Genomic DNA, 15,142 nt, shown 5'->3' on the forward strand with positions numbered 1-15,142 from the left:
CGGACCGGATAATCTGTCGGCCCTTTTCTGTCTGGCTGCCGCTGCGGTAGCGAACCTCTGAGGAGTTCTCTCAGCTGACTTGAAGCCCTGCTGTGCCGTAACCTTTGCGGAGCAAGCTCCTGTCGAAGGTCGCCGCCGAAGCGTTACCAGGTGCCACCACGAGGCTCCGCCCCTCTATGAGGGAGGGAGGGTTCAAAAAAAACCCCTACGAGTCGACAATTTGGGGTGACGCTGGTGAGTGCAAGGCGCAACACCCCCATCAAAGGCATCCAACATTATATGGTAACTTTAATGTTTTATTTTCTTCGCGCGGGTTTAATAAAAAAAAAACCTTCAGTTTCACTTTATTACAATTTATTTCTTTCAACAGTTTTATAAACTCATTGAGTGTATTTTTCTCAATAAAAATTACCTATGTTGCGTTGTAATATTTTCTTTTTGTTTCTAATCATAGTACAGGTCTACAAGTAGGATATGTAGCAGCACGCACATCCACAGCCACGCTCACCTGATAAAATGCTTGTTTTTGTTGGTTTTTCTTTGTGGATGCTATTTGGCACGATTGTACTTCTTAGGACCAAAAAAAGTGTAGTAGCTGCTATCGAAAACTGCGTAAAATTTTTATTGTAAAATTACAAAGAAATATCCTTATTTACTTTCAAACGAGCACTTAATTACATCTCTCTTTAAAATCCATATATTTTGGACAATTTTAATTAACAAATTGTGATACTTTATTACCGGGGACGATTGACAAAACACGACCAAAACCGTCGAGGGAGGTATTAATAGACGCGTTTTTGCATCGCTGCCAATAATTCGAATACTTTTTCTCTTTGGACTATTGATAACAGCACAAAACCCGTCTTTTCATTTCTTTCCACATTTTTGAACGGGTTATTGCAGTCGACCTCGGTTTAAACTGTTTTTCGTGGAGAACTTTTGAACGGGTAGAAAAACTTAGCACCCATGTTTGTATTCTTAATGCTGGAATAACTACGCCTCCTCAGATACCCCAAATCAAGACCATTGTATAATTTTCTGTAGGACCCATATAGGTGCACTAAATTTTCTACTAAATACGTTCAAAAAAATTTACCATCACAGCAACCCATATCTGATATTCCGGTCCGTTTTTTGTTTCCCTGCGTCGCTTTCCACGACAGCAACCCTGAAATTTTGACACTTCGTTCAGTGTCAAACGCATGTTCCACGTAGGGTCCACTGAGTTCTACAATAGTTTGACACTGACCGAAGTGTCAAACGGCAGTGTGTTAGAAAGAGCAAGGAATTTTTTCCTTCTCATACATATCATACTTGTAAACCTGTACTATGGTTTCTAATTACGTACATATTTGCAGGTAGACATAAACATTTATTTTATTTTACATATTCATTTAGCTATTTATCTTCACATGTACAAAGCGTATTAACCTTTATATATCTAAATATTCTAAAACAGCTTATAAATTACATATTATTATATATGAAAATACCACAAACGATTTCAACACCTTTTTTACATATACAAAGTAGCGCAAAAGTAATAATCCTATCGAGAGATATAAACATCATAGACCTTTTTTGGATCTGCTTGAAAACGGGGTTTATATGTCAATAAACCTCAGTCAATCACAGGCCTTGTGGAAAATGTTCGACAGAAAAGCGGACAGTTATCACCGAAAATCTTGAGCAAATTCTAGGTGCAGCGACTTATCGGATATCACCATTTCCACTTAAAAAGGCAAATGTACATTAACTACTCGCCTTTTGATGCTTTACTTATTTCTGTATATACATATCTACATTTTTTATATAGCGTAATTCTATTTCTGATACGTTGTATTGTATTTTTAATGTATTTGTATTTATTTATTTATCTTCTATTGCTTTACATTTTGGAAGATTCTAACGTGTGATAAGTATTTATTGACTGACTCATTCTAAATAAATATGTATGTATATTTCATAATTGGTGTATTAAGTTTAAAACACAGCTGAGCTTGTTTAACCCTAGAAAGATAACGTTATTTTTTTACCCTAGAAAGATAACGTACGTCTGAGAGACGTGTTCAAGTTTAATGACCCTAAAGATATAAAAAAAACTTACATTTTTTTTTATCATTTATTTGATATATATTCACTTGTTTTAAATGTTTTTTAAAGAAAAATATTGTTTTTTTAATATATTAAAAATTAAGTTTGTCTTGTCTTGGACTTGTCCTTACAAGAATCAGTTTTTTTCGAAGGACCTCAGTTTATAGCAAAAAAATTAAAATAAAATACATATTTTTGTACTTCTATTGAATGAATTAACTGTTTTACACTATACTTAAAAAAATATTAGCTAAAATTACCATTTTAGGCAAAAATTACATATAAAATTAATCATGTCACTTAGTCACGTAAAAGATAACGATACGTCTCTTAGACCTATTTTTAAAAAACAATCGTATATATTTCAGCAAACAAAAAAGTTACTACTGAAAAAACCCCCCACTGACAAGCTGGTAATGGTAGCTGAGAAAACTGAGAATGAAAATGTTCTCCCTTTACGATTGTGGGAGACTGAGAGCAAAATTAAAACGACGTACGTCTCACAGACGTACGTTATCTCACTAAGGTTAAATACTAAATGTTCTAAATCTAATATCATATTTTTATAAAATTATAAGCAAAACAAAAATTTTAAATATTATTTGCAAACAAACAAATTTAATTTAGTTCTTTTTATCAAATTCGTTAAAAATATTTGATAAAAATACTAAGTTATAAAATAAAAGTACTAAAGTTACCAAGCGTGCCAAAAATAATTTCCTTATTGCTAATAAAGTGCTAGCAAAACTAGTGCTCTTATTAGCATTATATTTAAAATAAACTTGAAGCAAATACAATAGAAAAGTAATATCAAGAAATCAACAGCAGTATATGTATGTAAAAATATATATATGTAAATAAATATTAAATTATATTCATAAATATAAATGGAATTATTTGTGTAATATAACGAAACGTTTAGCTGCTTGCTTCATTAGCGAATGATCTGAAGAGAATTAGAAAACGTTAGGGGCTACGTAAAATTTCTTACAGTTTAACGATATTTATATTTATTTCTTATTTTTATGTTTTATTTATTAGCAGTCCGTAGTTCATTTCATATTTCGCCATTTTTTATAACAAATTTTATTTGTTGATATATCGACATAAGCTTGTACGTTTCTTCGATTAATATAGATATTCGTAGTATGTAGTATATACTTATCTCTTTTTTTTCTTTCCTTAAAAGTTATAAAGATAAATTTTGCCACCTCTCGATGTAATCTCAATTCTCTTCGCTATTTCGCTAATATCCCAATCGTCTGCATTTACATTTACTCGATTTGTTTGCCTTAAAAATACTGGTAATGATATCTATAAGACTTTCTTCATGTATTTCTTTTTGGCATTCTCCAAACTGGGTAACTCACAATGACGTGGCCCATACATTGATACTGGCGCACAATATTCATAACCGATACGTTCATAGAAACCATCTTGATCGATAGTTGATAAATAAATTGTTTTTAAATCCAATACAATACGGCAATAGTCTTCTGCAAATTTCATAATTAATTTACCAAGACCTTGTCCACGATAATTTTTATCCACAACAACCGATTCAATGAAACATGCCATTTTCTTGGACGGTATTGCGCTTAGCTTACAATGAGCAATAGCACGATTCATCCCATCCGTAGTTAAAACTAAGCTACAGGGTAATGTATCACAGGAAGCTTCTAGCGAACGCATGCGAGCTGTCTCACTACGTGGCCATTCCGAATTGATAAGCTCGCATGTCTTCTTCATTAGCTCGGGATAATTGTGTATTGGTACGACATTGAAGGGACTACCTGACACATTGAACGGTGGAAGACCCTAAAAAATATATTAGAGAGAAATATTTTTAAAAAGTTTATAGCGAGTTTTAAACATTCATGAATATTATTATACTACTCTACTCTTGAAAGTATACTAAATTAAATAAATATTTAATATATAAAAATATTAAAGGATACCTCATAATATGGTTCCGATTTAATGAGGCGCATATTCAGTTATATAAAAGCGTTATGTGCCTATTATAATGTATGCTTATATCCACAACTGCTGAAGGCAGTAAAGCGTTGCTAAAATTCTAAGCATAAATTAAAAAGAAAATATTATTTGTGCTAAGTCAAAAAAGCAGTTTTCAGAAATGCATAGAATCATAAAATGTTGTTTTCCGTGCAACTGATTAATCATATCACAGATAGGGACGTGGACGACATCACAAATTATGAAGCAGAAACAAAAATTGTGAAAAGTTTAGCAGCTATAATTTGAAGTACGAGCCGCATCAAGGTAGTTCCTGCAAATTACCTTCCATAAGAACCAAGCTCTGAGATAGTGTTACTCAATGTGAGCTCCAAAAAGTATCTCATTTTTTAACACGCTAATATAAACTTTCTATCGGAACCCGCCCATGGAAGCAGAGGTAGAGGGCGCCCCCCCCCCCCCCCCCCCACTCCGTTGGAAGGACTAGGTGGAAAACGATTTAAACTCCCTTGGTGTGACCAATTGGCGCCGGTTGGCGGAGCGACTGGCGCGCCTTGTTGGACGGCCATAACCGTTTAGACGGTTAAGCGCCAATTAAGTAAGTAAGTAATATAAACTTTACCTGTATGTTTGTTTGTTTGTATGTAACCGGCTCGACTCGATTTAGACCCACTTTAAACGGACAGATTTCATTGAAACTTTGTACACTTATCAAAGATAATGACAATGAAATAATTTGATGGAGAGGTGACATATGGTCAACGAACACAAGGTCAATTGAACTTATGACTACTTCATTGCGCACGTATCGAGGACGGATGACAATAAAATAATTTGATGGTGAAACGACTGAAATTCAACGAACATAAGGTTAATTGACCTCATGAACACTTCTAATAGCATTAGGGTCAGTCGAAATGACAGTGCAATAATTTAATGCCGGAGAGACATAAGGTCATTTGACCTTACGACCGCTTAAAATTGCGATAAAGTCAGTTGAAACTTTGCACACGTATCAAGGATCGATGCAATAATTTGATGGGGTGACATAAAGTCAACAGATATAAGGTCAATTTAAGTTATGGACATTTGCATGGGTGATAAGGTGAATTGGCCATTTAAAGTAGCCATGAGGCCAACTGACTTTGTGACTTTTCAAAATTTGGTGTAGTGGCCATTTAGGAAATTTCCGTTTGACCATGTAACTATTTCGAGGAAACCATATTTTTAATTAATTGAGACCTGCACAAAAACAGAAACTAAAAAATTAAAAATAAATAATAATAAAAGATAAGTCAAGAAAACGATTTAGAATAAAATCATCCACTTAAAAACGCAAAAACGTCCAGATTTGATTGTTATTATAAATTATAACTGTATAATAAAGGTTATGTTTGGTTTCTTCGATTGTGTAGTATGAACACAATCAGAGTTATACCAAATGATTTCTCTCACGATGGAAGAAGAAGAGAAAATTTTGTTTGAATGTTTATTTCAAAATGTCAGGGTTTTTACGTAGGTAATTAACCTCCCGAGTGCACAGTTCATCACAAAGTAAAGCATTTACTGTGAAGATCGAGCTTTTATACTCTTGTCAATTCTACTGGAATGTATAGCATTTCTTTATGTTACGATTTAAGCTTGCATGAAGTGCTTGCAAAAACATTTGTTTACTTGGAATGCTTACACAGGGTGACCCTATGAATAATAGTACTAAAAATATGATGGTGAATACACACTACAATTCTTATAATGTATAGCGTTGCTACATCCTCCCCCTTGATGGGAATTTGCTTAGGATTTCCTGGGTCTTCCTCTCTTCCGAATTGGTTGTATTGGTTTTGGATCTCTATTCTCCTCGTTGCCTCTATATAGCGTCAAGACAGATGCGTGGTACGCTCCTAGTGGTACGCTTGGTTCGGACAATAACATATGGACCATCACGTTTTGGTACGAATTTTGAAGTTATTCCTTTCTCTGCCTGACTCAGTACGTGTGTAGTTACTAAAACTTCAGATCCCACACCAATATCTTCTTGTGACCTTCTTCTCTTATCAACATAATTTTTGTTGCGATCTTGCATTTGTTGTTCGACTTCTTTTGCGTTTTGAAAGGCGTCAACTAATCTACTCAAATATGGCGTAATCTGCGGTATAAAATTCTCGCTTTCAATTGCTGCTTTGATGTCATGCTCTACATCGTCAAACGTTCCAAGTTCTCTTCCAAAAGTGAGGTATGCTGCGGAGTAACCAGTTGCCTGCACTTACTGGTGTTCAATGCGAAACGGATAGCGGATAAGTTGCTGTTCCAAGCTTTGTGTTGGTTTTGTACAAATATACTTAACTGGGCTTTGAGGTCCCCTTTTTCCTTTCAACTGGGTTTGCTTCAGGGTGATAAACAGGCGTCAAGAGCTGTTGTACTCCCATAACGTATGCTATGTTTTGCATGATTGACGAGACAAATTGTACACCTTTGTCGCTCTTAAGTCGTCTTGGTACACCGTATCGAAGAAAAATTTCATTAATTAGCGTTACTGCACAAGCTTCTGCTGTGGCTTCTTTCATTGGGAATAATTCAACCCACCTAGTGGCGACGTCTTCTAGCACGAATATCCACTGATATCCATCATCTGTTTTTGGCAACGGGCCGAAAAGATCGATAGCAACAACTTCAAATCTTTGTTTTCTACTCGTGGTTTGGAGAAAACCCATAGATTTCATTTTTGTTGCTTTATAACGTTGGCATTCAACACATGTTCTCACATGCTTAGTTATTTCGGCACACATCCCTGGCCAAAAGTAACGTTTAGCGATTCTGTCAATTGTTTTCTCGGCTCCATAATGACCAGCAGTACTTTTGTCATGATATTCTTCCAAGATATTTGCGCGTTCATGCACCGGTATTACCAGTTCTGCCTCTTCGGAATCGTCATTTGCATAACGATATAATACTCCGTCGTTGAGGAGGTAACCGCGATTGCTCCATAAGGCAAGATCTTCATCGCCCTTCTCTAAAGAATTTATTTCGTAGTTCGCTAGATGTCTTATGAGGTAAATCTGTATAGAAAGCACATATACAATTTAATGATTGGTGATCATCTGTATCACACGTCGGTCTCGAGAGCATATCAGCTAAGGAGTTGCTTTTGCCTGGGGTATACTCTATTTGAAAATTATACGATTGAATCTGTAACGCCCATCTTGCAAGGCGACCAGTAGGTGATTTCATGCTCAATAACCATTTCAGAGGCTGGTGGTCCGTCTTTAAGCGAATCTGAGCACCTTCAATATATCCTCGAAATTTTGAACAGGCCCATACGATAGCAAGAGCTTCGTGCTCCGTTGTGTAATAGTTCCGTTCAGCTGATGTTAACAATCGACTGGCGTACTCGATGGGGTGTTAGTTTTCTTTCTCTCCTTGAAGTAATACTGCACCTAATGCGTGGGCACTCGCATCGGTCTTTATTACAAACGGAATATGGAATATTATCTTCAGCTTGCTTTAAAATAGGAGGGTTTACCAGCAACTGTTTTAGCTTATTAAACGCTTCAATTTGTGGTGTACGCCATTGCCATACATGGTTCTTTTTCATTAGCTCTGTGAGCGGTTTAATGACTTCTGCAAACGATCAATAAAAGGCGATACCAGGAACACGTTTGTATGCATGATATCAGTTCCTTTAAGTTACGTGGCTCCTTTCATAGCACAATAGCAGACGTTTTATCTGGATCGACTTTGATACCTTCTGTTGTGAGTACATGACCCAGATATTTTACTTCTGAGCAACAGAATCTACATTTATTAAGATTTACGCGTAGCTTGAACTTTTCAAGCTTCTCAAGCACTGTATTCAAATCTTTCAAATGATCCGAGAACGTGGATGAACTCATAATTATGTCATCCAGGTACGCAAGTATTTGCACATTTGGAACGGTGGTTTTGAAGCGATCGATGAGTCGTTGAAAGATTGCGGGAGCATTTCGAAGACCAAAAGGCATACGCTTAAATCCATATGTACCAAATGGCGTTATAAGACATGTCTTATCGCAGTCCTTTTCAGCAACAGCTATTTGAAAATATCCGCATTGGAGATCCAATGTTGTCATAAATTTTGTACTTTTTGCGAAGTGGAGTAAGTCATCCATACGTGGTAAGGGGTAACGGTCTGGAGTAGTTATCGAATTAATTTTCCGGTTGTCGACACATACGCGTGTACCTCCATCTTTTTTGGGTACCATTACAACCGGCTAAGACCATGGCGAATCCGCTTCCTCGACGATGTCGTTTTCAAGCATCTTCGTTATTTCGCATTTTAGTTCGCGTAATTTTGGAAAAGACAAACGATACGGTGGCGAAGCTATTGGTGCATGATCTCCAGTGTCTATGAAATGCTGTGCATATGGCGTTGGCTCACACAATGTTCCAAATACATTTGAATGCGTACGCAAAAGCTTTTCCAGTTGCGTCTTCTCTGATAGCTTCAGTTCAGTTCCGTCCTTTTCTTTAACGAACTCAAAATCAATGGAAAATAAGTCAGTCGACTTGTAGACACCAGTAAACAGGTTACCACGTTTAGGTCGTTCAGGCGTAATCATTTCCGGCGGGATAGCATCTCTAAATATGTCTTGAATGACACGTGGAGAGTAATCATTCGGCAACTCTGGCTCGTAGTATTCAAAGTCAAACATATAAACTTTCGATGTGTCAATCTTGCAGGGAATTTCAGCTTCAGCTTTACGTTTACACGCTGTTGTGCTAACCTTGACTGTTTCTAATAGGTTTAGTTCCTTCCGAAATCGAAATAGGTAGATGGATCACTTTCAAAGTACCATTAACGCTGGCCCATGTTCAATACGATTCCAGCCTGTTCCATAAAGTCAGCGCCAATGAGAGTTCGATTACCTTTGGCATTGGGCAAGATAATAAATTTAATGTTCAGGTTTCTTCCACCTATAACAATTTTGCATACTGTAGATAGGCATTTCTGAGAAGATGTACTACCGTCGGCAAGTGTAATGGCACAATTAACAGATTCATATGCACATCCCTTGAAATCCATTATACGTTTCAGATTTGTGCTCGCTACGCTTGCTCGAGCGCCAGAATCAAAATATGCCTGTCCAGGTACACCAAAAAGTTGGACGTTTGCGATCGGGATTTCAGTACCAATCGAAGTGGACAAGGAGTTAAAATTTACTGTGCTAGGCGTTGCTTTGGGTTTTTGTTTGCAATTCGTGCAAATGGCACGTGTTACACCAGGAGCATTGCATCCATAGCAAGCAAACTTGGGCTTTAAAGCTACAGATTGTGCCACGTTAGCAGCATGCGTTTCTTTCGCTTCCTCGTTTTTCCTTTTCATACATACATCCATGCTATGACCTTTCTTGCGGCAATAATTACAACGTGCTGAGTTGTTTGAACTAGTGGCGTAGCTATCGTTTGATGTATTTTGCCTACGTTCTTGCCAGAATAACTCGGCTTCACTGGCTTCTTTTAGCAACTCCTCAAAACTGTTTATCTTCGAACGGTTTACCCTATCACGGATTTTTACGTGCAGTAACCCAAACAAAATATCTATTTGGTCAGCTTCGGCTGGCACATTATTTAATTGAGAGAAAAGTGCGCATTTTTTCCTAATAAAGACATCCGTCGACTCACGTTTCTGCTGCTTGCTATCAAAAATTTCAACGTACATATATACTCCACGATAACCTAGGAGGAGCGAATGCTTCACGTAACATTCGTATAACATCATCAAAAGCTTCGGCTTTCGATTTCACCCCACGCCACCATTCTGCTGCATCTCCTTCAAGAACCATGGGCATACCGCTAATCGGATCCGCATCGTTTATTTTTTCCACCAACTTAAATGTGGAGATGGCAGCAATAAATTCTTCTACTTTTGTGGAACTACGTTCGCCACTAAAACGGGCGGTACAATTAGAGAAAGAACCAGGACGAGAATTAAAATTACTGACGGCTTGTATAAGTCGTTCAATTTGTTCTGTAGTGAAGGTCGCCATATTGGAGTTTTTTGAAAATTTCGCAATTCGTTCGCTTCGGCGAATAGGAGTGAAGAAGCCACTCGAGAGGTTGGCCACTATTTAAAAGCAGTAAAAGAACGGAGTTTGCCACGCAAAATAATGGCCACGCGGTTGGGCGCCAATTTATAATAGAGGTTATGTTTGGGTTCTTCGATTGTGTAGTATGAACACAATCAGAGTTATACCAAATGATTTCTCTCACGATTGAAGAAGAAGAAGAGTAAATTGTGTTTGAATGTTTATTTCAAAATGTCAGGGTTTTGACGTAGGTAGTTAACCTCCCGAGTGCACAGTTCATCACAAAGTAAAACATTTACTGTGAAGATCGAGCTTTTATAAGCGGGAGTCATGGGTGCCGTATATCGTATCGCTGTACTCGTATCCCTAACGTAATCAGCTGTTTATCGTTACGACGGTAAACCAAAAACCAATTGGTTGGCTACTATACGGTTACGACCTTAAGCCGGAGTCATTGGTGCCGTATGTCGTATCGCTGTATCCGTATCCCAAACGTAATCAGCTGTTTATCGTTACGACGGTAAACCAAAACCCAATTGGTTGGCTACGATACGGTTACGACCTCAGCGGCACCAATAATCGATTGCATTGATTCTCATAAGGTTGGTCGAATCAGCTGTTAAAAGGTTACCGATAAAGCACCAATGTCTCCAGCTTTAGCGGCACCAATAATCGATTGCATTGATTCCCATAAGGTTGGTCGAATCAGCTGTTATAAGGTTACCGATAAAGCACCAAAGTCTGCAGCTATACTCTTGTCAATTCTATTGGAATGTATAGCGTTTCTTTATGTTACGATCATATATATAATACTTCTATATCAATACCTTCCTATCTTCTTAATGTGCAAATTTTCCGTCAATCATTATTTGCTGAAACTGTGCAAATGTATGTTCTTCGCATGCGCGGGCTTTGTTAGTGTTAATGAATTGTAGTAGCGTGTGTAAAAAAAGTATTAAAGGGGTGCAACGGGTCATTATCCCTTTTACCCAACTTCTGCATACTAATTGTTATAAAATCTCAGTTTAGTCGATTAAACAATGAAAATGCCAACAAATACAATACAAGGCTTCATGTATTTACTATTTAAACATGGGCTGCAGCTATACAAAGTACATTTACATAAATAGTAAAAAAAAAAACAAGGAGAAGAATTCATATTTTTGAAATGAAAAAAATTTAAATATAGAATATATAAAATTCTTCTGTCACGGTGTTAGAGGCTTAACTCCTCCGAAACGGCTGAACCGATTCTCATGAAATTTTGTGAGCATATTGGGTAGGTATGAGGATCGGCCAACGGCTACCTTTTTTTTCGCTACGTGCCTAGGGTCTTGATGTCAAAACGTGGACCCGGGTACCCCTAGAATGTGTTTATACAATATGGATATCATATTAAAGCTGTTGATGAGTGCTATAGTAGTCCATACAACTGGGAGGCTAGGGTCTCGAGATATAGCCCAAAACGTGGAACCGGGTACCCCTAGAATGTGTTTATACAATATGGATATCAAATGAAAGCTGTTGATGAGTGCTATAGTACAGGATAATTTTCCTACCCCTGGATGACCAGGGTCTCAAGATATAGCCCAAAACGCGGACCCTGGTACCCGTAGAATGTGTTTATACAATATTGATATCAAATGAAAGCTGTTGATGAGTGCTATAAAAAAAAATGTAAGGCGCGATAACCTACGAAGAGATCTAAGGCCGAGCTTCTCTTCCAATTTGCGTCGTGCTCCTCTTGATTTTTCCCTACAAATTGGCCGGACGGGACCTACATGTTTTATGCCGACTCCGAACGGCATCTGCAAGGCAGATGAGTTTTCACTGAGAGCTTTTCATGGCAGAAATACACTCGGAGCGCTTGCTAGACACTGCCGAGGGGCGACCCCGCTTAGAAAAATTTTCTTCTAATTGAAAAACCTTATCTCTAAAATTTTGATGTTGCTTTGCCCGGGAGTTGAACCCAGGGCATACGGTGTGATAGGCGGAGCACGCTACCATCACACCACGGTGGCCGCCATGATGAGTGCTATAGTACAGGATAATTTTCATACAACTGGGAGGCTAGGGTCTCGAGATATAGCGCAAAAAGTGGACCCGGGTACCCCTAGAATGTGTTTATGCAATATGGATATCATATTAAAGCTGTTGATGAGTGCTATAGTACAGGATAATTTCCATACAACTGGGAGGCTAGGGTCTCGAGATATAGCCCAAAACGTGGACCCGGGTACCCCTAGAATGTGTTTGGATATCAAATCAAATATCAAATGAAAGCTGTTGATGAGTGCTATAGTACAGGATAATTTTCATACAACTGGGAGGCTAGGGTCTCGAGATATAGCCCAAAACGTGGACCCGGGTACCCCTAGAATGTGTTTATACAATATGGATATCAAATGAAAACTGTTGATGAGTGCTATAGTACAGGATAATTTTCATACAACTGGGAAGCTAGGGTCTAGAGATATAGGCCAAAACGTGGAACCGGGTACCACTAGAATGTGTTTATACTATATGGATATCAAATGAAAGCTGTTGATGAGTGCTATAGTACAGGATAATTTTCATACCCCTGTGTGACCAGGGTCTCGAGATATAGGCCAAAACGTGGACCCGGGTACTCCTAGAATGTTTTTTATACAATATGGATATCAAATGAAAGCTTTTGATGAGTGCTATAGTACAGGATAATTTTCATAAAACTGGGAAGCTGGGGTCTCGAGATATAGCCCAAAACGTGGACCCTGGTACCCCTAGAATGTGTTTATACAATATGGATATCAAATGAAAACTGCTGATGAGTGCTATAGTACAGGATAATTTTCATACAACTGGGAGGCTGGGGTCTCGAGATATAGCCCAAAACGTGGACCCTGGTACCCCTAGAATGTGTTTATACAATATGGATATCAAATGAAAACTGTTGATGAGTGCTATCGTACAGGATAATTTTCATACCCCTGGGTGACCAGGGTCTTGAGATATAGCCCAAAACGTGGACCCGGGTACCACTAGAATGTGTTTATACAATATGGATATCAAATGAAAGCTGTTGATGAGTTCTATAGTACAGGATAATGTTCATACCCCTGGGTGACCAGGGTCTCAAGATATAGCCCAAAACGTGGACCCTGGTACCCGTAGAATGTGTTTATACAATATTGATATCAAATGAAAGCTGTTGATGAGTGCTATAGTACAGGATAATTTTCATACAACTGGGAGGCTAGGGTCTCGAGATATAGCCCAAAAAGTGGACCCGGGTACCCATAGAATGTGTTTATGCAATATGGATATCATATTAAAGCAGTTGATGAGTGTTATAGTACAGGATAATTTTCATACAACTGGGAGGCTAGGGTCTCGAGATATAGCCCAAAACGTGGACCCGGGTACGCCTAGAATGTGTTTATACGATATGGATATCAAATGAAAGCTGCTGATGAGTGCTATAGTACAGGATAATTTTCATACAACTGGGAGGCTAGGGTCTCAAGATATAGCCCAAAACGTGGATCCGGGTACAGATTGTGTTTGGATATCAAATCCAATATCAAATGAAAGCTGTTGATGAGTGCTATAGTACAGGATAATTTTCAAAAAACTGGGAGGCTAGGGTCTCGAGATATAGCCCAAAACGTGGACCCGGGTACCCCTAGAATGTGTTTATACAATATGGATATCAAATGAAAACTGTTGATGAGTGCTATAGTACAGGATAATTTTCATACAACTGGGAAGCTAGGGTCTAGAGATATAGGCCAAAACGTGGACCCAGGTACCACAAGAATGTGTTTATACTATATGGATATCAAATGAAAGCTGTTGATGAGTGCTATAGTACAGGATAATTTTCATACCCCTGTGTGACCAGGGTCTCGAGATACAGGCCAAAACGTGGACCCGGGTACTCATAGAATGTTTTTATACAATATGGATATCAAATAAAAACTGTTGAGGAGTGCTATCGTACAGGATAATTTTCATACCCCTGGGTGACCAGGGTCTCGAGATATAGCCCAAAACGTGGACCCGGGTACCCCTAGAATGTGTTTATACAATATGGATATCAAATGAAACTGTTGATGAGTGCTATAGTACAGGATAATTTTCATACAACTGGGAGGCTAGGGTCTCGAGATATAGCCCAAAACGTGGACCCGGGTACCCCTAGAATGTGTTTATACAATATGGATATCAAATGAAAACTGTTGATGAGTGCTATCGTACAGGATCATTTTCATACAACTGGGAGGCTAGGGTCTCGAGATATAGCCCAAAACGTGGACCCGGGTACCCCTAGAATGTGTTTATACAATATGGATATCAAATGAAAGCTGTTGATGAGTGCTATAGTACAGGATAATTTTCATACAACTGGGAGGCTGAGGTCTCGAGATATAGCCCAAAACGTGGACCCTGGTACCCCTAGAATGTGTTTATACAATATGGATATCAAATGAAAACTGTTGATGAGTGCTATCGTACAGGATCATTTTCATACAACTGGGAGGCTAGGGTCTCGAGATATAGCCCAAAACGTGGACCCGGGTACCCCTAGAATGTGTTTATACAATATGGATATCAAATGAAAGCTGTTGATGAGTGCTATAGTACAGGATAATTTTCATACAACTGGGAGGCTAGGGTCTCGATATATAGTCCAAAACGTTGTCCCGGATACCCCTAGAATGTGTTTATACAATATGGATATCAAATGAAAGCTGTTGATTAGTGCTATAGTACAGGATAATTTTCATACAACTGGGAGGCTAGAGTCTCGAGATATGGCCCAAAACGTGGACCCGGGTACTTCTAGAATGTGTTTATACAATATGGATATCAAATGAAAGCTGCTGATGAGGGCTATAGTAAAGGATAATTTTCACACCCTGGGTGACCAGGGTCTCGAGATATAAGTCAAAACGTGGACCCGGGTACCCCTAGAATGTGTTTATACAATATGGATATCAAGTGAAAGCTGTTGATGGGTGATT

The 15,142-nt window shown here is 38.2% G+C and overlaps 1 protein-coding gene across 3 annotated transcripts in view; it reads right to left on the bottom strand.

Moving 5' to 3' along the window:
- Positions 1-337: 337 nt before the first annotated feature.
- Positions 338-15,142, bottom strand: part of Naa80 (N-alpha-acetyltransferase 80) — a 56,112-nt gene continuing 41,307 nt past the window's right edge. For 2 of the 3 annotated variants that reach the window (XM_067760663.1, XM_067760662.1), the window contains 2 exons: positions 4,056-4,174; positions 338-3,915 (listed from right to left, as the gene is read on the bottom strand). In XM_067760663.1, the coding sequence (XP_067616764.1) occupies positions 3,412-3,915; positions 4,056-4,088 (537 nt within the window). In that variant the 5' untranslated portion in view covers positions 4,089-4,174 and the 3' untranslated portion in view covers positions 338-3,411. The remainder of the gene's footprint in view (positions 3,916-4,055; positions 4,175-15,142) is intronic. The other variant, XM_067760664.1, reaches the window with a different exon arrangement.

The sequence above is a fragment of the Eurosta solidaginis genome, chromosome 1, assembly GCF_040869045.1.
Source record: "Eurosta solidaginis isolate ZX-2024a chromosome 1, ASM4086904v1, whole genome shotgun sequence".
NCBI classification, from domain to species: Eukaryota; Metazoa; Arthropoda; class Insecta; order Diptera; family Tephritidae; genus Eurosta; species Eurosta solidaginis.